Consider the following 24,955-nt stretch of genomic DNA (forward strand, 5'->3'; position numbering starts at 1 on the left):
CCTCGACAGTTTTTATTTTACTTTTTTTTGTGTGTTCCAATTTCCTAGCCTGTGTTCTGACTTAAGCTTTTTGGAAACAGTGTCACAGACTTTGGGAAGAATTGAGTGGAGCATCCTAGTCCAGTTACCTCGTTAAACTGCAACTGCTTGTTATGCGCAGGAAGGCAAGGTTATCTAAACAGTGTTTTGCGCGGGGGTGTTACGCGGCATGTACTCTAATCAGAATTTATCGGAGCTGGCTATGCTTGTTCAGAAATACTCATTTAAATATAAACAAATAGCAGAAATCTGTGTCATGTAACAGTTGGATGATCTGTAAGCATGCTCTGTGGGAATTTCCCTGATAATGGTCTTCGTTAGGTGGTGTGAGTGTGAGCATGTGGGAAATTGCGCTTAGGAATAGTAAATAGAACCTGCAGGGGCTGAGTTATACAGTAACTTCTTAATGCGACTCGTTTAGAAACCAGGCTTCTTTCTTTCCATGCATCCATGGGTATTGGTTTGACCATATATATTTAGCTAAAGTCTGTACTAAAATTAGTTGCCATTTCCACTCTACATCGCTGTAGCTATCCTTCATCTAAGCTTCCTTCATCACTCGAACAAGTCCCTCCAACTTGGTCTTTCCGCTTTTACTTTTTCTCCTTGATTTTGCTTCCCCACAGCCTGTTTTTACAGTTTCCAGTGTTCCTTTTAAAGCATAAATCAGATCATGTCTCTCCCACTCTTCGCAATACACCTACCCTTCCACATGCTCTCCCCACTCCCCGTGGCTCTCCATGATCTTGTATATATTTTATATCTTATATATATTTGGAATATATTTTTCCAGAGCCTTCCAGTGACCTTTACAGGCCAACAGGATCTGGCCGCTGGTTAACACTGATACTTTATTTCTTCTCCTTCACAGAGCTCTTGCACACTAACTTCCTTGCTATTCTTTGTATTGTACATTCCCAACACACCTCTATATCTTTTTGTCTTGCAGTTTCCTTGGCCTCGAACAGTCTTTCTCAGTTTCTCCACGCAGCTAATCAACTTTTATTCACTCAGGTGTCTGTTCAGTTCTCACCTCTTTAGAGATCGTCCCTAGGTTTTGTTTGTTTTTTAATTCCCTTACTGGAATATAACCCCCATGAGGGCAGAGACTTTCCCTGTTTTGTTCACTGCTGTATCTTCCAACTTAGAATCGTGCCTATGGTTGAAGGAGTGGATGAATTATTGAGCATCATTTACCAGACATGAAGAAAAGTTGCCAGGAATTGCCTGGCGGTCCAGTGGTTAGGACTCCTCGCTTTCACTGCGGAGGGCACAGGTTCAATCCCTGGTCGGGGAACTAAGATCCCTCAAGCGGTGTGGCCAAAATAAATAAATAAATAAAATAAAATAAAATAAAATAAAAAAAGAAGAAAGAAAGAAAGTTGCCTGGATACATCCTTAGTCTCTTGTCAAGTAAGCTGGCTGGTCCAGCTTTTAATGTGCTCTGAATAACATCAGCCTGCTGGGAGCTGCCTAACCTACTTTTCATCCAGCCCAGTTCAGTCTTAGCAATTTAAGCATGCTTAAGAGCTCAGTCTCTGCAGGCAGACATGGGTTTGAATCCTAGTTTTACTAAGCTGTGATCACAGGTAAGCCAATTAATTGCTCTCAGTCTCAGTTTCCTCAGCTTTGAAAGGGGGATAGTCTCTATCTCAAAAGAAATAGTGTATCATGCAGTCTACCTGCCATGCAGTCTGTATCTTAATCTCTTTTTTTTAAAATTATTATTTATTTATTTGGCTGCACCAGGTCTTAGTTTTGGCATGTGGGATTTTTTGTTGTTGTTGTTGTTATTTTTATTTATTTATTTTTGGCTGCATTGGGTCTTCATTGCTGTGCGGGCTTTCTCTAGTTGCGGTGAGCGGGCTTCTCATTGCGGTGGCTTCTCTTGTTGCGGAGCACGGGCTCTAGGGTGCAGGCTGAGTAGTTGTGGCTCACCGGCTCTAGGGTGCAGGTTCAGTAGTTGTGGCGCACGGGCTTAGTTGCTCCGCAGCATGTGGGATCTTCCTGGACCAGGGCTCGAACCCGTGTTCCCTGCCTTGGCAGGCGGATTCTTAACCACTACAGCACCAGGGAAGCCCCATGCGGGAGTTTTTAGCTGCGGCATGCGGAATCTATTTCCCTGACCAGGGATCGAACCGGGCCCCCTGCATTGGGAGCGTGGAGTATTAGCCACTGAACCACCAGGGAAGTCCCCTCTCTTAGTCTCCTCTTAAACCACTCTCCCCTCAATAAAATAAAAGTGAAAATTGGAAAAAAATGTAAGTGACTTGTTAAACGGAAAAATGATCATGGACTTTTATAAGCTTACTGGAATTTGGTCAGGAAAATACTTCTGACAACAATTCAAGTAACAAGGTGAAGACATTCTGTATTCTGGACAATACGGTATACAGTATTGTAATACAGTATATTATACAGTATGTATACAGTATACAGTAATGTATACAGTAGCCATTAGCTACATATGGCTTCTTAAATTTAATTAAAATTAAATAAAATTTAAAATTCAGTTCCTTAGTCATGCTAGCCTCATTCCAGGTGTTCAATAACCGTGTGGTTAGCGGCTCCCATGTTAGCAGACAGCACAGATGAATAGAACACTTACATCATTCCAGAAGGTGCTGTTGGACAGCAGTGTACCAGAAAATGCTTGGTATAGGCTGGTAGAAACAGGGAAAGGAGAAATTTTGCTCCTTCCAGTTTGGAAGTTTATCTCCATTTATTATTTTATTCATTCATCAGATGTCTCAGTCTGTTCATAATTATGTACTGTCTGGTGACCCCTCAAGCAGTATCTCTCTATATACCATTCCTTTCTTTTCTCTATCTTCCCTTTCTTTCGTTTCTGTCACCAGCAGAGGCTGTTAGCTTTCTCCTTGAGGATATATATATTTTTTTAAAACAAAGAAACAAAGTTTATCCAGTCACTGCAGTGACCGTGGATGTGCCCGAGTAGAGCTACTGAATCACGCTGAGATACGTGGGGTTCAGTCACCGGCAAGGTGAGTTGCTGTAGTTGGGACATTATCATCATTTACAGACATGCCCAACAAAATGAGAAACGATGTCCTCAGGCTCTCTTGTTAAATCTGAGTAGGCCAGGGACCGACAGTATTTATTGAACTCCACCTACTAAGGCACTGTAGGGTGGAGGATGAGATGAGCATGGAGTGGGGGTGGAGGGAGAGGTAGTGGGTGGTTAAAAAAAGAAGAGCCAGACCTAGAGCCTATTCACAGGGAACACTGCAGTCCAGGAGGGGAGACGAAAGCATGTGTGTTAGAAACTGCGTTGTAGGGACTTCCCTGGTGGCGCAGTGGTTAAGAATCTGCCTGCCATTGCAGGGGACACGGGTTCGAGCCCTGGTCCGGGAAGATCCCACATACTGTGGGGCAACTAGGCCCGTGCTCCACAACTACTGAGCCTGTGCTCTAGAGCCCACGAGCCACGACTACTGAGCCCGTGTGCCACAACTACTGAACCTGCACTCTAGAGCCGGTGAGCCACAACTACTGAGCCTGCACCCTAGAGCCCGTGCTCCGCAACAAGAGAAGCCACTGCAATGAGAAGCCCGCGCACCGCAGTAAAGAGTAGCCCCCGCTCACTGCAACTAGAGAAAGCTCACGCGCAGCAACGAAGACCCAACACAGCCAAAAATGAATTAATTTAGATAAAAAGAAAAAGAAACTGCCTTGTAGAGTGGAAGGTGAAAAATGCTTAGGAGTTACTTTGAGAATTCAGAGTAGGAAGAGATGTTTTAGGGAAGTGGGGAGTATGCTTTGGGTGTCAGGGGAGGCCTTTGCTGCAGGAGATAAGCTGGGCTTATCTGGGCTGGACTTTGGAAAAATAGGCCGCTTTTGGACATGGGGAGATGTGGGTGGGAAGAGGTCACTATTCTCAGTGGAAGAAATATCAATAGCAGGATGTGAGGTTGGAAAAGTATGTTAAGGGCTAGATTATGAAGGGATTGGTTAAGCATTTGCATTTTGCTCTGTGGGCCGTGGGGTGAGGCTACTGAAAGGTATCAGCCAAGGTAGTGACATGACTAGAATTGTCTGAGGCCTGTTGAAAAGGCTATATAATGTAGAGGATGGATTTGGGAGGGAGCGAGGGAGGGAGGCTGGAGTGGGTGCCGTAGCAATTGAAGATGAGTCCTTGGGTAAGGGGCATTGGGGTTGATGAGGACTGCTGTGAGAGATACTCACTATAGACAGCATAAAAGACAGGACTCTGGAAACCTGTTTGCATGCTGACAAGAGGGCGATATCAAAGATGACTCAAGCGTTCTAGGTCTGGGTGACTCAGATAATGGCTGGGCTGTTAACAGGAAGAAGAGGAACAGATTTGAGAACAAATATCTGGACCTCAGGTGTGGACAGATTTTGCCATGCCCAATATACCTTTAGGTGGTTATGTCTTAGCAGGCAGTTGGAAGCATTTCCAGTCAGACTGGCGTTTGTGTGAAAATTAGCTAGTGAGCTAATATTTGTTGAGTATCTCCTGTGAAGCCAGCCCTATCTGTGATCAGTGCTACACAGAGTGAGGTTTTTTCTTTTTTTTAATGCTGTGCTTTTTAAAAACAATTTATTTATTTAGGCTGCACCGGGTCTTAGTTGTGGCATGCGGACTTTAGTTGCAGCATGTGGACTTCTTAGTTGTGGCATGTGAACTTTTAGTTGCGGCCTTCATGCAGGATCTAGTTCCCTGGCCAAGGATCAAACCCGGGCCCCCTGCATTGGGAGTGCGCAGTCTTACCCACTGGACCACGAAGGGAAGTCCCCAGAGTGGGGTCTTGAAAAACATATTAAGTCACGCCACTGACTTGCAGACAAGTCTTAACAGAGTTGAATCACAATCAGGAAAAATGTATTTCATTTCTATTAAGTACAAGCAACTATTGCTAGGGATGACAAAGTGAGCAACACACAGTTGCAGCCTTAATGGAAGTGGAACCGAGAGGGGAAGGCAAAGTTTCTCATAAAAGCATGCATATTGTGCTTTATAGTTTACTAACTTTTCTCTTTTGCATTGATGCTTAGTGGCACTACCGTCCAGCCGAACTCAAGTCCGTAACCTAGTAATCATCCCTGACTTCCCCCTAAGCCTGTAGTCAGTCACCAAATCCTGTGACTCCTATAATGCTCTCACATACGTTCTTTCCTTTCTGCTGTCATTCTGGTAGTTCATGCTAGTGGTTCTCAACCTGGAGAACTCTGCATATTAGAATCACCTGGGGAGTTTTTAAAAACTCAGATTTTTGCATCACTCAGCTTCAGCGAAGATCAGTATATCCCACAAAACATTTTTTTCAAACTGAGCCAATATTGAATAAAAGAGGGCTTTACTGGATCATTTTTTTAAACAAATATAACTATGTGCATATACACACATATACGTAAATAAAATAAGGTCATCTTTCCTAACTAAGAAGTCCTGAGTAATTGGTTTTATTTGTAAACTGGGGTAAAAGGATTTTTTAAAGCAAACTTTTGTTAAATAATGGCTTTTGGACTTTGTCAGTGCATTTGAGTTATGACAGAATTGCTAGACTTTAAAGTGTGAAAAGTCAAAATGTGAAATGTCTCTTAGCACCATTATGTTTTTAGTAATATCCAAACTTTGTGTGAACTGGGAGGGTACAGACTGGCAGGGGTATCTTACTATTCCTTTGTAATCTCCTCCTGATGGTATTCCTGTCTTCTTTCCCCTTCCCTTCCTCTTTTTTTTTTTTTTTGGCCTAGCTGTGCAGTTTGCGGGATCTCAGTTCCCTGACCAGGGATTGAACCCTTGCCACGGCAATGAAAGCCCAGAATCCTAACCACTAGGCCACCAGGAATTCCTTCCCTTCCTTTTTTCATTAGGGTATTTTGTGAACTTGAATTCTCAACAGTAAATATATCCACTTATTTCTTATTCTCCATTACACAATTTTCCCATAGTTAGCACTCTTGCTTAGTGAATATTCAGTAATCCCAGTGAAAGAAAAATTACATCTTTAGTATGACAGGTTTAGGAAAGTAGTAGTGGTAATAATTCATCACCTGTGAGGGGCTTATCTTTTCTGATGCCAACAAAGAAGACAGTATTTTCTGGGACTTTGATACATGCTTTAATGAAATATTGTTATGTGGAAGACTCTAATATATGTCTGAAACAAAAATTATTCTTGTAGTTCTCAAAATGAGATGTTATCACAGCTTTTACGATATTTTTCTTTTATCTAATGGACATAGTTAAAGCAGAGTAGGGAGAAAGTCAGTAATTAAAGGATTATACAAAGAACACTAATTCACTGCTAAAATTGGGACTAGAAAATAAAAACTATAGAAGTGTAGAGAAAGGAAATATCAGGGTTTTGTTAATCTAAAAAGATTTAATGAATACAGTGTGGGTTAGTATTGGAGTAGGCAGAGGGGAGTAGAAATCACATTTAAGGTAGGGAATGGAAAGAGCATTTAATTTCTAAATCAGTGAATTAATAATAAATACGTGTTTGATGTCCTGACATTAGGGCTGAAAATAGGTAGCATGGTACAGTGGGATGAGCATGGGCTTTGGCTTAAGATCTTAAATCATGATATAGAACATTTTTATAATCTTAAAAAATTTCCTTGAACTCCTTTGCATTCATTCAATCCCATTCCCTTGACCTCTGGCAACCACTGATCTGCTTTCTACCACAAAGCCTAAACTATTTACTATCTGGCCCTTCACAGAAAAAGTTTGCCAACTCCTGACCTAGAAGGAAGAGTCTTATAAGGATCATTGTTGGTTCCTTTTCTGACTGTCCCATGACTTAACTGATTTAAAAAAAAAAAAAAAAATATATATATATATATATATATATATATATATTGCAGTTGATGTTGGTCTCTTTTTTTAGGCTATTTGTAGTGAATGTAGATTTTTTTTGTCTCAAGCATCTTTGGTTAGGTCAAGAGTGATGAATTACAGAGAGCTCATCAAAATGTCTCGCCTCCAACTGCATTGGTGAAGAGCAAATGGGTATTGTTTGGAAAGAAACATGATTAAATTATAGTGCAAGTGCTGACATTCTTCACCGATACTTAGCATAGCTCTTTCGGCAAAACTGTAGGTTTATCTATTATTTAAATTTCTAGTCTTATTTTTCAAAAGGAAAGTTGGAGGAAGAGAAAGAAGAAGCCACAGCTGAAAACTAGTCACTTGATAAAGAAGTGGTAGTAAACCTTTAAACTAGACACTGTTCTAAATAATTTAATCTTAACTCAATTACTCCTCGACAGCACTCTGAGACACCATTATTATTGCCACTTTCCACCTGTGAAAATCGAAGCACGGAGAGGAGTAAGTGACTTGCCAAGGTCACACAGCTAGTAATGGGCAGGCCAGGGTTTCAGCCCAGTCAAGTGAGGCTCCAGAGTACACTCTTTTTTTGTTTTTTTGGGCCGCTCAGCATGTGGGATCTTAGTTCCCCGACCAGGGATCGAACCCGTGTCCCCTGCAGTGGAAGCACGGATTCTTAACCACCGGACCACCAGAGAAGTCCCAGAGTACACTCTCTTAAGGGCTGTATCATGTTGCCTTTCTAAGAATTGTAATAATTAACATTTATTGACCACTTACTGCAAGGCAGGTTATCTTCTAAGGTCTTTGTATGTATTAGCATGTTTAATGTTTACAACGTACATAACATATGAGGAGAAGGAGGCCTTTGCCTAGAGTGTCGCAACTAGAAAGTGCTGGGGCTGGGATCTGACCCCAGTCAGTCTACCTCTGGAGCCTGTGCTCCTCACCACTGTGCTGTGCTGTAGATTCTCTCTCCATTATTGCTCAGAATGGTAATTGTATACTTTTTCCTATAAGAACTCGACAGCTTGGTGGTACTCAAGGACACATTTGTATTGCCATTTGCAAGCAGACACATTGCCCACAGAATGATATCTCAGCCTTGGGTGCTGTCTCCATTATACTATGAAATGGTGTGGCGGTTGCAATACCACTGGTAGGTGCACCTGGGATCAGGGTTTCCTCCTACAAAAGATGCCAGGCGGGGAGCATCTCTGATTTCATGAATGAGAGCCCTATATCCTAAAGCCCTCCTTTCATCTTGCCTCTTCTCTTTGTAATCTATATAACCTTTGTAATTTATGTCTCGTGTTGTTAGGGAACTGTTGACCGAAACAACAGTGTCAGGGTCGAGGTTGCAGGTAGAAATTTGTGTCAGTAATTCTGGAGAGAGACTAGGGTTATTGCTGTAGATTTTGGATTTACATGTGTATAACTGATATCCAAAGAAATTTACAAGGATTCCTTGAGAAGGTGTTTCAGACAGAACTTTTATGATCTTTTCTTTAAGGGTTAAAGGAGTTGGTAACTTTCTACTCTTGAAGGCAAATGTCCTCATAATTCCCCCACATGAATCAGTATCCAGATTCTTTGTGACTATTAGCTTTGTTCTTTTCCCTCCTGTTTGTGAGTTCCTGTAGATACTACTTTGATTCTATATTTGGTACTCCTTTGGTGCTATCAATACATTATTTGTTTGGAAGAGGTGCAAATTAGACTGCCCTTTTAAAAAACTCTTAAAGAGGCAACTGCTGATGTACCATAATGCTTAGTTCATAGCAGGTGCTTCATAAATACTTACAGAATGATAGTTTAAGTGAAATGGAAATACAGAGTATTTATGGATGCTATAGTCTTGATGGATTGGAGCTCTTGAGCAAAAGGTTGGCTAGAATATGGCGTGATTGAAACCGAGGTTAAAGGATCCAGTTTGCTTCAGGGAAGAAAAATCTGCAGTCGACAGCCACAGGCTATACCCTGTGACAACTTGGAAGCTATCTCTTGGGCAGGTGGGCTGTGACTGTAGCCACTAGTTTGAACTAGCAAGATAAGGTGTCCTCTGGCCATCCATTTAGTTGACTTAGGGAGAGGCGGGTGAGTGGTGCCAGTGACTTTTAAGGAGGACAAGACTAGGCCGTGCCTTCTAATTATTTGTATTTCTCCTAGAGCCTAGTACTATGCCTGTTGCACAAACCCGTTGACTGATACTAGTTTAAAAGGAAAATCTGACCAAGGAAACAAAAGACTGAAGCCTTTTGCTTACATTTTCTGGACCCAGTATGCTACAAACAGAGGCTTTATTTAAATCTTCTGGAGTACAGCATCACTCGTCTGGAGTGTCTTTCCTTGCGCTGGCTTAAGTCAGGTGGTCTTTCTCCGTGCTCTGTTTGCAGCCCCTGTCAGAGTGCTGTCAGGTTTTACTGATTTGTCTTCTTTAATTGCCCATCTTCTCTATTACCCTGTAACTTTGTAAAAAAACATGTGCCAAGATGGTTTTCTTTACTTTGACACTGGCACTGCACAGGTGCTTAATAAATTTTTAATGAATAACTAGGTTATACAGTTGTCTTCCTAAGAGATGAAAACCTTTGACAAGTCAATGAATGAACAGAAAAATTGCAGTTCAGTCGGTCTTCTATCTAAACAGTAGTATTCCCAGAGCAGTCTGTGTGTGACTTGGGGAGGTACGCGCTGGGGGCTGAACTTTTTCCCCAGGCTAGTCATCCCCATACCTGGGGTAGTCTTAAAAGTACTGTGTATTTCCTGTGACCCCCCTCCCGATCTACTGAATTTGGGTGCGCTCTCTCTCTTTAGTTCAAACTGCCTAAGTGATTCTTACGCAGCCAGTTTGGGAGTAGTGTCATCAAGCACGGTCTGAGGCAAGAGGTGGGGAGGCTGCTGGTCATGGGCCTGTCCCCTTTCTGCTCCTCAGTTCACTATCTGGGAATTGAACCAAAAGAGATGATCTTTAGGTTCCTTCCCTTCCTAAAGTTTTGTGATATATAAAAACCCTTACACTTGGGTATTAGAAAATTATTTATTTTTCCTCATACTTGTAATTGTTTTCCATAATCTTTAAAATTTGTGTAAAATAGTATATTTGCTTTGTAAGTGCACGTAGATTTAAAATTCAAATAATGTTACAAGACTTACAACAAAAAATAAATTTGCTACCCCTCAGACCCACTCCGCAGACCACTTTCCACTCTTCTCTGTTTACCTCTAAGTGATAATACTGCCATTTCTAGATTGATCAATTATAGACATTGACTGACTTTTTCCTATGGTAGATTAGGAGTTGCCTCTTTGAGAGCTTTTTTTAAGGTACAGCCTAACTTACACCTCTTTCAAATGAGTAGTAGTGATGATTTTTTAAAGCATGTTAGGCTTTACTTTTTGGTTCGGGAATTGTCAGTGCAGACTTGCTATACGAGGTGATGCAGTATTTAAAGTAGCTCGTTCAGTAGTTAGCGGTGTTTCCATTTCTGTTTTTACTTTTGTTCATCACCTCATCCTTCTGATAATGTCCTGTTGATTTGCCATGATTTTAATTGATCAATCTTAATTCCTAAGTCAATAAAACATTTGAAACTCATTCTGCTTTTCATGACTCAAATGTTGTATAAACAGTTATAATAGTTTAAACTATTTATCCAATAATTATGTAATTGTGAAATGCAGAGAGGAGGGTGGAGGCAATGCTGACAGTTTTGAGTGCGTGTGCAAATTACAGTAGTTTCATTGAATTTTTACTACAGCACTGAGTAGTAGATTCCTGGCCGCCCCCCATTTTACATATAAAGAAACTGAAGCTCAGAGAATTGAATTGCCCATGGTCCCCATAGCTAGTTACTAAAAGGATTTAGATCCCCATCGCTTGGACTCCAGAATCCACTACAGGTGTATATGAATTTTTTAAAACTGTTTAATTGAAGCATAAGATACGTGCAAAGAGCAAAGCATTAGTATAGAGCTCAATGAATTACCAAAATGAAACATGAATGTAACCATTACTAAGTTAAACAACAACAAAAAAGGATGTTGCCAGCATCCCAGAGGGCACCCCTCATGTGCCCTCCCAATTAACCACTCTCCTGCCATTCCTCCAAAGATAACCATTATCGTGACACCATAGATTCATTTTGCTACTAGTGTTAGCAGTTTAGGGACATAATTTGAAGCTACTTCTAATTCATATGTCCTTTTACATTTTCTCTTACCACATCTAGAAAATGAGTGCCAGTTTTTCTTTAAAGAGACCCATCAACTCCATTTCTTTCTCTACAGGAAGAAAAAAAGTATAAATTTTGTACAATCACATGAATTTATTGCTTTGTGTTAAATGTGTCCCCGTTTTAGGTAAATAATTGCAGTTTCTTGGCTCTTTAGTCTGAGTAACTATGAAGAACCCTTTAAAACCAGTGATTTGTCACACCAGAATAGAAGTATAGACCTGAGTCCTACTGAAGGGGTTTTGTGTAAATGTAAATGCTAAGATTTGAAAAATATTGCAATAGGATCATTGTAAGTACTGTTTTCCTTTAGCCAGTGTTTTTTAAAACAATATTTGGTTTAACGGTTAGTAGGCCAAATAATTGCAGTATTTTGAAAAAAAAATAGTTTTAGGAATTCTCATCTGATATGTAACTCATGAGCAGTGATCATTTTAGCAGTTGTAAGCAAATTTTCATCTTGCAAGTGCCTTCTCCTTTATTTTCCCAAGAATACTGATTTATACCTGAGATAACCAGGTTTTTGACTCCAGGCATTTATTTAATGTGGATTCTCTAGATGAAGGGGGAAAAGTTCCCTACTGTATGTATGAAGAAGATAGGCTATTAGTATTTAAATGCATTTCTCTTTAAATATTTGTTTATAATTATGAAAAGAGAACACATTTGTTGTAGAATACCTGAAACGTGCAGGAAAGCGCAAAGAAGAGAAAAATCTGCTGATATTTTGTGTTATTTGTCTTTTTATTCCTCATATATGTGAATGTTTTTAATAAAATTGGACTTATAAAATATGTTGTTTCACAGCCTCCTTTTTTCTGTTAATAATATTTATAATTTGAAAATGCATGTTTAGTATTACATGTTTCTTTGAAAACATTAATAGTTGCATAATAACTTCAAACTCGTATATCACTTTATTTAACCATTCTTTGTTTTTTAAGTGGGAAGGTCAGTTTTTGAGTTGGGGTAGGGTTAGAGTCAGGTGAGTGAACGGGAGACATCCAGGATTCCTCCCACATTTCTTCTTCAGGTTACTAGGATAAATGCTGGTGTCATTTATTAATATAGGGACCATACAAAGGAAGAGCAAATTTGCTGGAAGCTTTGTTTCGGGGATAGAGAATTTGACGTGCCTGTGGGCCGCTAGGGAGAAATGTCTGTGGGGCAGATGGATAGTTGAAGGTAAGAAGAGAGATCTGCACTAGAGAGACGGATCTACGGATCACTGGCACTAGATTTTGGTATCAACCACAGACCAAAGATCTGCTGCCTTGGGAGATCACACAGTGGAGAAGAGGGCCAAGGATAGACCCCCTGGGGAGTGTCAGTGGTCAAGTGTTGGGAGGGATGCACAGAAGCATGTGAAAGAGACAGAGCACCAGAAATGGAGAGAAGGTGGCATTGTGGTTGCTGAAAGAAGAGAAGAAAAGAGGGATGGACAGTGGTGTCCTGAGTCATGTTACAGAGGTGTGGGAGGAGACCCACTGGCAAGTGTCTGTTGGGTTTGGCAATTAGAAGATCATCAGTGAGAGGAGCTTCAAGGGAGTGGTGGGGACAGAAGGAGGGAGTGGCAGGGGAATAGTGGGTGAGGAAAGGTGTGTGGTAGATAGAGCTGGAAGGGCAGAGGTGGGTCAGATGTGTGGAAGGAGAGTTTTGTTTTTACTAGGTACAGACCTGGACAGCTTTATGTGCTGATGAGAAGGACCCAGCTGAAAGAGATTGAAGTTGCTGGAGGAGGCGGGGTTGATGATCAAGCAGAGGACCAGGGGAGAGTGATGGGTTTGGAGCAGAGATGGAGGGATTAATCTTGGATAGGAGGGAGATGGTCTCCCCGAGAAAGCCTGGGATAGATGGGAGTAGTTGCTGGCCCGGTGGGGGTCGGTGGCAGTAGCTCAGTTTTCTCAAGACATTGGCCAAGAATGAGGCAGATGAGGTGGGAGATGGGCTTGAGGGCGGTGTCAAGATTTGGAATATCTGTGGTGGGGAGTAGGGGGTGGATGGACCACAGCCCAGAGAATGACCGTAGCAGCCCTGTGGTCCCCTAGATACGATGATTTATGCATGGTTGCTTGAATCCCCAAGACTCCAGGTGAAGGAAGAGAGAAGTCTCCTGACTGCTTGCATCCTCAGGGGAGTCTTCCCTGATGTCCCAAGTTAAATTTCTTTAGTATAGGTTCTCATAGCCCTGTTCTTTTCTTCTAGTACTCATTAGAGTTGTAGTTTTGCATTTGGTTGTTGCAATTGTTATTTTAATTATAAACATTTACTTTCCCCGGTAACTAAAAGCTCTGAGGAAAGATGGGTCTGATTTTGCTTACCACTGTAGTGTCTGGCACCTCATCGCTACTCGGTAAATGTTTGTTGAATTTAATGAATTAAATACAGTGGTTCTCAACCTTTTAAATCTGCCCCAGCACACCTGTGGAATATTACTTGCTTCCCTCTGAACCATCATTGACTGCCCTGAGGCTTCCTGAGGGAGGGCAGGTGTCAGGTAGTGTGGGGTAGTGGTTAATAGACCACAGGCCCTGGAATGAGAATGCCTGGGCTCATATCCCAGCCCCGCCTCTCACCAGCTTCATGACCTTGGGCCAATTCTTAATCTGTGGCCCAGTGTCCTCATCTGAAAAGTGTGGCTAGTAATAGTACCTACCCCATGGGGTTGTCATGAATCTTGCATGAGAGTTCACGGAAAGCTTGTAGAACAGCATGTGATATGTAGAAGTTACTTATTAACTACTAGTGGTTTGAAAAAGCCTCCCAAGTAATTTTGATAATCATTCCTGAGACTCCATATATTAAATATGGATCTTCAGGGAAACTGGGAAGGAATCCCTGGACTGTGATGGCACCCTGAAACGAAACCGTTCTTGGTCTTGTAAGAGTATCAATAAGAAATAGTAGGAATGTCACGTGACTACAGTTGACCCTTGAACAACTCCAAGGGCTAGGAACACCTAGGTTCCAGAACGGTGGAAAATCTTCGTGTAATTTGTAGCCCTCCGTGACCTTGATTCCTCCATATCTTCGGATTCAGCCAACTGTGGATGGTGTAGTACTATATATATTTACTAATGAAACATATCTGTGTGTAAGTAGACCCATGCAGTTCAACCCCGTGTTCGAGGGTCAGCTGTAGTCCTTTTGGTAGCCATCCTGGCTGCAGGATGAGGGATGAGTGGATGCTGTCTGCTTTACACCTGCTGTGGTAAACCTGATTCTTTGTCTCCCTTGCAGAGGAGGTGGCCAAGTTGGAGAAGCACTTGATGCTTCTCCGACAGGAGTATGTCAAGCTGCAGAAGAAATTGGCAGAGACAGAGAAGAGATGTACCCTTTTGGCTGCGCAAGCAAACAAGGAAAGTAGCAAAGAGTCCTTCATCAGCCGCCTGCTGACGATTGTGGCCGACCTCTACGAGCAGGAGCAGTATAGGTGAGCTCCTGGCCCTGGGCCAGTGTGGGGAAGCAAGCCCTTTGCTTTATTCCCAGGCCACATTGCAACTTCTCCTCTCTTATTGCCTTTCTTCCCAAGTTTATTTCTCTCTAATAGTTGACCAGCCTTTAGTCTCTGGAATGTAAGCCCCTTGAGGCAAGATTTGTTGTTTGCTGCTTATATTCAGTACAGAGTATAGGAGTGATGGTGATAGCATCGCTGGTATAGATAGGAATTAGCTTACAGGTCCAGGGATCCAGAGGGGAGAGGTCACTTTCTCTTGAGCTGGTCAAAGAGGGCATCTTGGAACTAGTGGGTAGTGTAGCGTGATGGTTGAGGGTGGACTTTGATCCACACAGCCTGTGTTAGAAGCTCAGCTGGCCACTTACTATGTGACCTGGAGCTATATGACATGCCTCAGGCTCCTAATCTGTAAAATGGGGATAATAATATGACTGTTTACCTTAGGGTTGTTGTGAGGATTAAATTAATAAAATACTGTTTAAGCACTTAGAACAACAGTCTAGCATATAGTAAGTGCTCAGTTTTTAATTGTTATTAAAACAATATTGTTATTGAGTTTTGAGGTACATGTTAAAGGCTGAGTAGGATTTAATAGATAAAGACAGTGATATTACTAGTAGAGGGAGTGGCTGAGAACAGGTTCAAACATGGGAACTTGTGGAGGATTTAGAGGACAGTGAGGGGCCCATTTTAGGGTACATGTCCATGTAGGGGAGCACTGGGAGAGGTGCGTAAGGTTGGGTGGATTGGGGATGCCAAGGTGAGGAATTTGGACTTGATCCTCTAGGAAGTGTGGAGCAGTGTTTTTGAGTTATAGGGCTATCATAATCAAAGTGGTGTTTTAGGCAGATTAGCCTGGTAACATTGTATAGATGAAATTATAAAGAGACAAGAGCAAAAAAAAAAAGAGACAAGAGCAGCCATGATGTTGTCGTAAATAGTCCAGACCGGAAGTGATGAAGGACCGAGCTGGGATGCGGATGTGGAAAAGAAACATGGACGTGAATGTATGTGGAAAGAAGGATTTGCCTACTAGGGAGAAGGATGATTGGATTAGATGATTAAGTAAAATTTTGAAATTATGACATTTAAAATAGATCAAAATCCAGAATTGCCATCTACCATCTTAATCATTTCTAAAGGAAAAGAAAAATTTAATACCAAAAAAATAGGAAGTACATACTCTGAGTGAAGGACAGGGCTTTCTTTAAATCTAATGGATGTATCTACTTGTAAAATATAGTTCATTGTCTTTTTTTCTTTTCCCCCTCCTCTTTTTCCCATGGACAAGTGAAAACTTTGTTTCCATTGGCCCCAGAAAGCCTGGCATTTCTGTTACAGACACAGCTCTCCCACTGTCCAAGGCTCTTACCCGTTAGAATTCCCATAATTTACTTTCTGTAATACGTAACAGTTGATTGCATTCTTTTTTTATTTTGTTTTAATTTATTAATTAATTAATTTATATTTGGCTGCATTGGGTCTTTGTTGCTGTGCGCGGGCTTTCTCTAGTTGCAGCGAGAGGGGGCTGCTCTTCATTGGGGTGCGTGGGCTTCTCCTTGCATGGCTTCTCTTGTTGTGGAGCACGGGCTCTAGGCGCGCGGGCTACAGTAGTTGTGGCACAAGGGCTCAGTAGTTGTGGCTCGTGGACTCTAGAGTGCAGGCTCAGTAGTTGTGGTGCACGGGCTTAGTTGCTCCGCGGCATGTGGGATCTTCCCGGACCAGGGCTCAAACCCATGTCCCCTGCATTGGCAGGCAGATTCTTAACCACTGCACCACCAGGGAAGTCCCTGATTGCATTCTTATACTGTAGTCCTTCTAGGAGACTGGGAATGAGACTGGGCAGTTTCCTCTTCTGGCCACTTTTTACCTGGTCGGCTATGGTATGATCCCATGCTTCTGGTGGGTCTCTCTTCCTCTTCTAAAACCTGTCCTTTATCAAAAGAAGGCTGAATACCTTTGTTATCTACAATTGATAATCAGATGAGGAATGGAGACTTCAAAGAGGACTTGCCTTTTGAGATGGGATAAGTGAAACTGGAATACCAATTTCTGAAGCAGATGCTCTTTCACCAAGATAGGGGGGGAAAAAAAACTTTGTCCCATGAACATGCATTTTGTTGAATTTAAATAGTGTTTTTATGTGTATTTCAGTAATTGGAATAACTGAAGTCAGTGTTAAAATTTTTAAATTGAGCAATGTGGAAGAAATTGGTGCATTTCTTTTATTCTTAAGTTCAGGAGGAGGCTTTGGTCCCATAAGACAGTTAAAAATGATGGTTATATGTAGTTATTTACTACCATTCTTTTAACAAACAAGCTTATAATTTTTCCTATTAAAGTGTTTGATTGAGACACTCTAGCAAGAAGCTCTTTATTTATGTTTCCTCTCCAGTTGTTACATCCTAACATCCATATTTTAAAAGGAAATGCCTTTAATTGACTAGGATGAAATTTTAAAAAAATTGCTAGCCTCCTAATTGTTTCTGCATAGAGTCCTCATAGACTTGACCTGTCCAATTTTCCATTTATGAATCATATTTTTAAAAATTATTATTATTAGAGATTATTAGTGAAATCCTTATATTTATTTCTCTTTGAGATGTTAAGACTACAAAAGAAAAAATTTTGACTTGACATTCATGAATAATAGTAGGAATTTTATTGAAACATACGTTCTTATAATTTTGTGGCTAAAGTCAGATTTGTGGCAGAAACAGTAAGCAGTGACTGTTCATTTACATTATTAGAATTTAATACTTTACAAATAAATTTAGAGTTTAAAAATTATTTGTGCTTTGTTTTCATTATATTTTTTAAACCTTATCATAGGATATGATATGAGACAGAGTTTTATGTTCCATTTTAAATAGAATATCAATTCTATTTCTTCTTTATTAATAGTGTTTTGTGTTAACAGTATTTTCTAATAGTTTGAAATAATAAGTACCCTATTACTCTTTTTTTTTTTTAGAAATTCACGTTCTTTTATTTATTTATTTATTTATGACTGTGTTGAGTCTTCGTTTCTGTGCGAGGGCTTTCTCTAGTTGCGGCAGGTGGGGACCACTCTTCATCGCGGTGCGCGGGCCTCTCACCATCGCGGCCTCTCTTGTTGCGGAGCACAGGCTCCAGACGCGCAGGCTCAGCAATTGTGGCTCACGGGCCCAGTCGCTCCGTGGCATGTGGGATCTTCCCAGACCAGGGCTCGAACCCGCGTCCCCTGCATTGGCAGGCAGACTCTCAACCACTGCGCCACGAGGGAAGCCCCTATGACTCTTTTGATCTAACATAATTAGTTGCAACTTGGTTAGTTCTTTAATAGAAGTAGAATTGATACACTTACATAATTATAAAGTATGTTCTAGACAGTGCTTTTGTGGGGTAAAATGTGTTTGCATCAAGCATTATATAGAAACAATATTCTGTTTGCATCTCCTTTTAAGTGGATGAGTCAATTCATGTAATAGTTTTTTTCTTTCTTTCTCTCTCTCTCCTCCCTCCCTCCCTTCTCTCTCTCCCTTTCTTTCTTTCTTTCTTTCTTTCTCTTTCTCTCTCCCTTTCTTTCTTTCTTTCTTTCTTTCTCTCTTTCTCTCTCCCTTTCTTTCTCTCTCCCTTTCTTTCTCTCTCTCTCTCCTCCCTCCCTCCCTCCCTTTCTCTCTCCCTTTCTTTCTCCCTTTCTTTCTTTCTCTTTTTCTTTTTCTTTCTTTCTTTCTTTCTTTCTTTCTCTCTCTCTCTCTTTCTCTCTTTCTCTCTTTCTCTCTCTCTCTCTCCTCCCTCCCCTCCCTCTCACTCTCCCTTTTTCTTTCTTTCTTTCTTTCTTTCTTTCTTTCTTTCTTTCTTTCTTTCTCTCTCTTCTCTCTCTCTCTCTTTCTTTCTTCATGTAATAGTTTTTGTGTATTTAGTTTCTAAAAGCTGTCCAACCTAACACATTATTTTCAAGGGGATATGAAAATAAAAAGACGTGCAGATACAGGCAGGGTGATGCTGATTCGTGCCTGCGGATTGCTGCCAGTGTAGCCATCTGGCACATGCTTGTGTCAGCCCAGTGGGTCACCCTTAGGTTTTTGTTAACTGCTCAGATGCTTTCCCACCTTGGCATTTGACATTTCAGAGTTAAAAATAAATAACTATTTGGAAGGCTCTTTTCGTATAGTGGTAAGTCATACATATGGAAACATGTTTGAAAAAAAGATTTCTCTCACCCCATTTCTTTATAAATGGTTGAGTAAAAAATGGCCAGTAATAGGTCTGAATGTTTCTGGTGAGAACAGGAGTGTAGATACTGGGCTTCATATTCTTGACTGCTTTGTCAAAGCTAATTTGCTCATGGTTTTTGGTTTAACCTTGCTTGAGCATTAGTATAGTGTGGAGCATTGCAGCACTGTAGTCTCAGAGCTGTTGTCACAATCTTTAATCTTTCTGTCTCTCTCTCCTGATGATTAATCTTGATTTTTTTTCTTCATAAAACCTCTTCTACTCTTTATGTGAATATTAATAATCCTGTGTGTTGATAACTTGTAGGTTCACCATCTTGTGGGTGACATTAGGGAATGTCTTTGAAAGCAGAACATCCCATGTGAACTAAAGCTAGCAGTTAGAAATAGAAAACGTGTCTAGCAACATACTGTAAATATGAGCCATCGGAATTCAGTGCTAGCATAGAGAAATAATTTTGCTGTGATTTTTTTTTTTTCTTTCGCAGATGTATGTTGATCAGTCAATACTCATATATTTATCAGCTGTGAATCCTAGCTATACCTAGTTACAATGACGTTTTATATCTGTGGGTATTTTTCTTCATCAGTGATCTGAAGATAAAGGTTGGGGGCAGGCACATCAATGCTCACAAGTTTGTCCTGGCGGCCCGCAGTGACAGCTGGAGTCTGGCCAGTTTGTCTTCCACCGAGGAGCTGGACCTGTCAGGTGAGCCTCTGACGGGCTGGGGACTCAAAACTCCCAGCACAAGAGCACTTGGCAGAAGGTTATGGTGTGTAATTTTGAAATATTTGTGGTTTAATGAACGTAGAATACTTTTCTTATAAATTGATGGTGACCATAAACTAGTTAAATAATTCGTGAATCAGTAGGTTGTACTTTGTGGACACTTCTGTTTAATATCTGGCTAATAAATCATAAATATTTGAGGATTTACAGTATTCTTATAATTTATAAAATAAGAATATTTATCCAGAAACTCTTTTCATATAGTAGTATGTTATGAATATGGGAGCATGTGTAGAGAAAAATTTTTCTTCCACTCTAAGAAAAAGTCCTGCTGCTGTTCAGTTGCTTAAAATTTAATCATAGCTGCCAAAAGTACTTTTCCTGGTCTATAAGAACTGAATTCAGAAGTAACATTTATTCCAAAGAATAAGAATATTCTTTCTTTAACATCAAAGGATGACCATCAGTCTTCAGGATTTGAATAAGTGCATTGAGCTGTTTAATGTTATTATTTAATTGTTTTATGCTACAGTATGTTGTGTAGAATTTGGGTAAATATGGTGGTTAAGTAAACTTAAAAACATCGTTTTCAAAAGTTGATTTCAAAATTGCATTTTCACTTAGTACTTGCCTAACAGCTGCTTAAAAAAAATAAAAAGAGCAAATTTTGAACTTAATTCTGCTATTAATAATCAAGAGAATTATAACATGTGGTAAGGAGCATACCCAGGCATTAAGATATGAGTTACTTGCAGAAGTGATTGACTGTGTGGAAAGTCTGAATTATGTCTTTGTTCAAAAGGTTTACCAATTCAGAAGGTACTGTTTTCCATGTGTAGTGTTAGGAACACTGAGATGATTATAACACCGTCCTTGCCATACAGAGCTCATACTCTGTTGGAGGAAATGGGCTAATAACAAATCATTTAAGGCCAAGGCTGTATATACAGTAGTATAATGGCTTTATGTCTGAGGTACAGAAGAGACCAACTTGGGCTGATGAGGAATGTGTCAGAGGTGGCTAACACCTGAGCAGTGTTGCACAGATTAAATAGGCATTTATCTCAAGAATTTAGGGGGTAGATGTCTGATGCTTCTCCACTGTGAGTGAACTCTGTCTCATGATCATTTCTAGGATTTAACCTGAGGTCTGTAGTTCATAGCTGTAAACACACAAATATACATACATGCATATACAGGAGCATATGCATTCATGCCTATAACTAAAACATCTACTTGGGAAACGGTCTTTACTGGAAGGACACCAGTCCACATGATTGAAATCTGAGCAGTTTTTCTTTTTTAAAAGTAAAATCTTTTGAAGCCGTATATCTTTGACCCCGTATAACACAATTATGGATAACTTTTAAAACCCATTGGATCATGAGGTGTTCTTCACAATGCATGATAGGATCTTGATTACATGAACAGATAGTTTGCCAAGACTAGTAGAGATAATAAAATATTGAAAATATACAACTTAGAAAAAAGTTTAGAATAAGTTACCACCTTTTGATCCCTACAGTGTCAGAAATTGATGGTCCCAGTAGTTGCGAGGCTCATGAAATTGGCATTCTTGCACATTGCCAGTCACATTATAAATGGGTATGAAGGGTTTAGAAAGCAGTTAGACAGATGAGCTATAAAATAGTCATACTTTTTTTTTTTTTTACCTCATCATCTGACTTCTGTCAGATGGATTCTGTTATAGATAATTCAGACAGTGTAAATGTTTATCATGGTAAATGTAACTGTGAAACATTGAATACAACCAAAATGAATGAGTGGGAAAAATAAAATATGACTGCTCCCCAGAACAAACAAAATTACATAAGAACACAGAAAATTGCATTAGTGTATGAAAAGCTTAAACACTGAACTTAAAATTTTGCTTTTACTTTTTTAGTACATTAGAACATTTAAGAGCTGCTTTAACACTATCTGTGACTATCTGACCACAAGACTGGATCACTGAGAAGCAGGAGATTTTCTAGAGTTTAGGAAGGTATAATGTTAATGCCTTTAAATGTCCCTGAACATGCCTCCTGCTCTAAATAATCGGCATGGTTTGATCTGGGCTACAAGGTTTGCTTTCAGGAGTGAGCGGCTGCAGAGTCAGTGTTTCTGGTGGCTTTGGTAAATCAGGCATCTACTAAAATAGCTGTAGTGGAGCTTATGGTATCTTTTCTTTTTTTTTTTTTTTTTTAAGGGTTTTTAAATTTTATTTATTTATTTTGGCTGCGTTGGGTCTTCGTTGCTGCGTGCAGGCTTTCTCTAGTTGCGGTGAGTGGGGGCTACTCTTCGTTGCGTTGCGCGGGCTTCTCATTGTGGCTTCTCTTGCTGCGGAGCACGGGCTCTAGGCGCGTGGGCTTCAGGAGTTGTGGCGCACGGGCTTAGTTGCTCCGCGGCATGTGGGATCTTCCCAGACCAGGGCTCAAACCCGTGGCCCCTGCATTGGCAGGCGTATTCTTAATCATTGCGCCACCAGGGAAGCCCATCTTTACTTTTCTTTTCTTTTTTTTTTTTTTTTTTAATAAATTTATTTATTTATGGCTGTGTTGGGTCTTCGTTGACGCCCACGGGCTTTCTCTAGTTGCAGAGAGCAGGGGCTACTCTTCACTGCAGAGTGTGGGCTTCTCATCACAGTGGTTTCTTTTGTTGCGGAGCACAGGCTCTAGGCGCGCAGGCTCAGTAGTTGTGGCGCACAGGCTTAGTTGCTCCGCGGCATGTGGGATCTTCCCAGACCAGGGATCGAACCCGTGTCCCCTGCATTGGCAGGCGGATTCTTAACCACTGCGCCACCAGGGAAGTCCCTACTTTTCTTTATAAAGTTTATCTTTGAAGCGTATCTTTGAAGGGTTCCAAGGAGGTGGTTGCATTTGTGGACCTGTTCATGTTTGTGTGTTTTGTGCAGGGTCCTGATGAGTTGCCTGGGTGGGCATGGGTGTGATTACCTAAATCTGGGCTTGCAGCAACTGAAACTGCCTAAGAAGCCTGTGTGTTATACGATACCTGGAAGCACTACTGCCCATGGCTGCCTCACCCCTGAGGGAGATTGGAAATAGGCTCTTGTAAACAAGTGTATAAATAGCGTAAAAGCTGTGCTTTAAATGGTTGAATCTTTTCCACACTCATGAACTTAATAAAATCATTTTATGAATTTATTGGTATTTTGTTTCTTCAGAATTAGTCCATTAATATCACAAATGCTGAGTGGCAGGCACTTTTCAAGGTATTAGGGTTATAGCAGTGAACAAAATTAAATTCTTATTTGCATGGAACTTACATTCTTAGAGATTGACATCCTAAGTCTCACATTTTCTTTGGAGGTTCTTGTGTAACTGCTATTTCTTAAAATTCAAAATAAGCAGAACTTTAATTCTATTAATTGTTATAAGAATTTTAGCACATGTTGATGAAGATACAGTAGGCATTATATACCAAGTATTTAAAATGTATTTGGGTACATGAAAGTTTTCTTAAATCATACCTTGTTCAAAAAAGTAAAATATTTTGTGCTTGATATGATGCAGTGACAAAGGCACAATCACTTCTGTAGGATTCTTGCCATAAATGCATGACCTCAATCTAATTATGGGAAAGCATCAAACTAACCCAAATTGAGGAACATTCCACAGAATAACTGGCCAGTATTACTCAAATATGTTAAGGTCATGGAAGACAAGATAAGATTAAGGAACTGTTAGAGATTGGAGGAGACTAAGGAGACATAATGAAATGCAGTGCGGTACCTCAGTTGGATTCTGGCCCATAAAAAGGACATTACTGGGATAATTGGCAAAGTTTGTAATTAGTTAATAGTATTTTATCGGTCCTAATCACCTGGTTTTAATAATTGTGCTATGGTTATGTAAGATGCTAATATTAGGGGAAGATGGGTAGAGGGTATACGGGAACTCTACCACTGTTCTGTTAAGTCTGAAATAGTTTCAAAATATAAAGGTAAAAAGTATAAATTTGCTTTTTATTTATTGGTTATTTTAAGTATAAAGATGTTTATAAAGATACTGACTGATCAACTGGGAAGAGAAAGAATGTAACTGTTAGCTCAACACAGTACAACAAATCTTGATGCACGATATTTACTTCTTTATGAAGTAAAGCAGTTTGCTTCAGGCTAAATGGTTTGTTTATAGCCTCTCTATAGCACTTCAGTAATAGCAGCTGACACTGAGCAGTTCCAATGCCGTAGAATGGCTGTTTTGAAGCTAGAATTTCTTGCATGCTTCCTCCAGCAAAGATCTTATGGTTCCCTGGCATGAGAGTTTATGGTGAGTCATTCCGCTTTCCTGGAATGTGTCCTGCGTCCTGTCAAGCCATTCCAAAAACAGAAAGCATCCTCCTTCCCTCCTTTTCAGTCCAGTTAGGAAAACTACGCACCAAAGCACAGACCTGGGAGGTTGCACTGTGCAGTGGAAGGAGCATAGGGTCCCAGACTCTGTGCTCAGGCACACTAAGGTGCTCCAGCAAATGCACAGGGACAATGGTATCTGTTAGATACCATGTGAGCTACTAGTTCTAGGTTGTTCAGTTTCAGTATTTTGAAGATATCCATGGTTGTTTAAAATATGTCCATAAATTATTTGTTATTCCTCCCTTCAAAGGAGGATCCTGATTCCCCTCCTCTTAAATATAGGCTGATTGAGCTTGTAAATGATAATCTATTACTGCAGAGATAGGTTCTTAGAAGGCATTGTGACTTCTTCCTTGCTCTGTCTTTTGGATTGCTCACTTTGGAAGAAGTTAGCTGCTGTGTCATGAGGACACTCAAACAGCCTTGTGGCCTCCTGCTAACAGCTGAGACCCTCTCACAGAGATTCTCTTAGAGCTTCAAATAATCTGTGTTATCTGTGGTCATGTCCCCTTACTCAACCCTAACATGGCTTTTGTGTTTTTCTCTCTAATCTCTGTTTATGCTAAATTTGTCTGTGTGTTGGTTTAAAATAGTCTGTTTTAATAATAATCATAGGAAATTTTTGTATAGCAATTAACATGGGGTGGTAGTTTACAGGTATTATCTCATTTATCTTTAGAATAACACTTTGAGGTAAGTACTATTGTTTATTCCCTCTTATAGATGAGGAATATATGGTCATCTACATATTGAGCAATATATGCCTCCATCTATTGGCTAGTGTAAATAATGTTGCAGTGAATATTTGTGTACAAATCTCTCTTCAGGAGCCTGCTTTCAGTTCTCTTGGGTACATACCCAGAAGTGGAATTGCTGGCTCATATAGTAGTTTTATTTTAAATTTTCGAGGAACTGTTTTCTATACGGTCTGCACCATTTTACATTTCCCCCAACAGTGCACAAGGGTTCCAGTTTCTCCACATCCTCACCAGTACTTGTTGTTTACTGTGTTTTGTTTTGTTTTGATAGAGGCTATTCTACCGGATGTGAAGTGGTAAAGACTTGTTCGTTATGTT

The 24,955-nt window shown here is 40.4% G+C and overlaps 1 protein-coding gene across 4 annotated transcripts in view; it reads left to right on the forward strand.

Annotated features, from left to right (window-relative positions):
* The window catches only part of ANKFY1 (ankyrin repeat and FYVE domain containing 1), a 75,688-nt gene that overhangs the window by 2,198 nt on the left and 48,535 nt on the right, over positions 1 to 24,955 (forward strand). For all 4 annotated transcript variants that reach the window (XM_057536295.1, XM_007177419.3, XM_057536296.1 and 1 more), the window contains exons 2-3: positions 14,341 to 14,533; positions 19,365 to 19,483. In XM_057536295.1, coding sequence (XP_057392278.1) covers positions 14,341 to 14,533; positions 19,365 to 19,483 — 312 coding nt within the window. The remainder of the gene's footprint in view (positions 1 to 14,340; positions 14,534 to 19,364; positions 19,484 to 24,955) is intronic.

Source organism: Balaenoptera acutorostrata, chromosome 20 (assembly GCF_949987535.1).
Source record: "Balaenoptera acutorostrata chromosome 20, mBalAcu1.1, whole genome shotgun sequence".
NCBI classification, from domain to species: Eukaryota; Metazoa; Chordata; class Mammalia; order Artiodactyla; family Balaenopteridae; genus Balaenoptera; species Balaenoptera acutorostrata.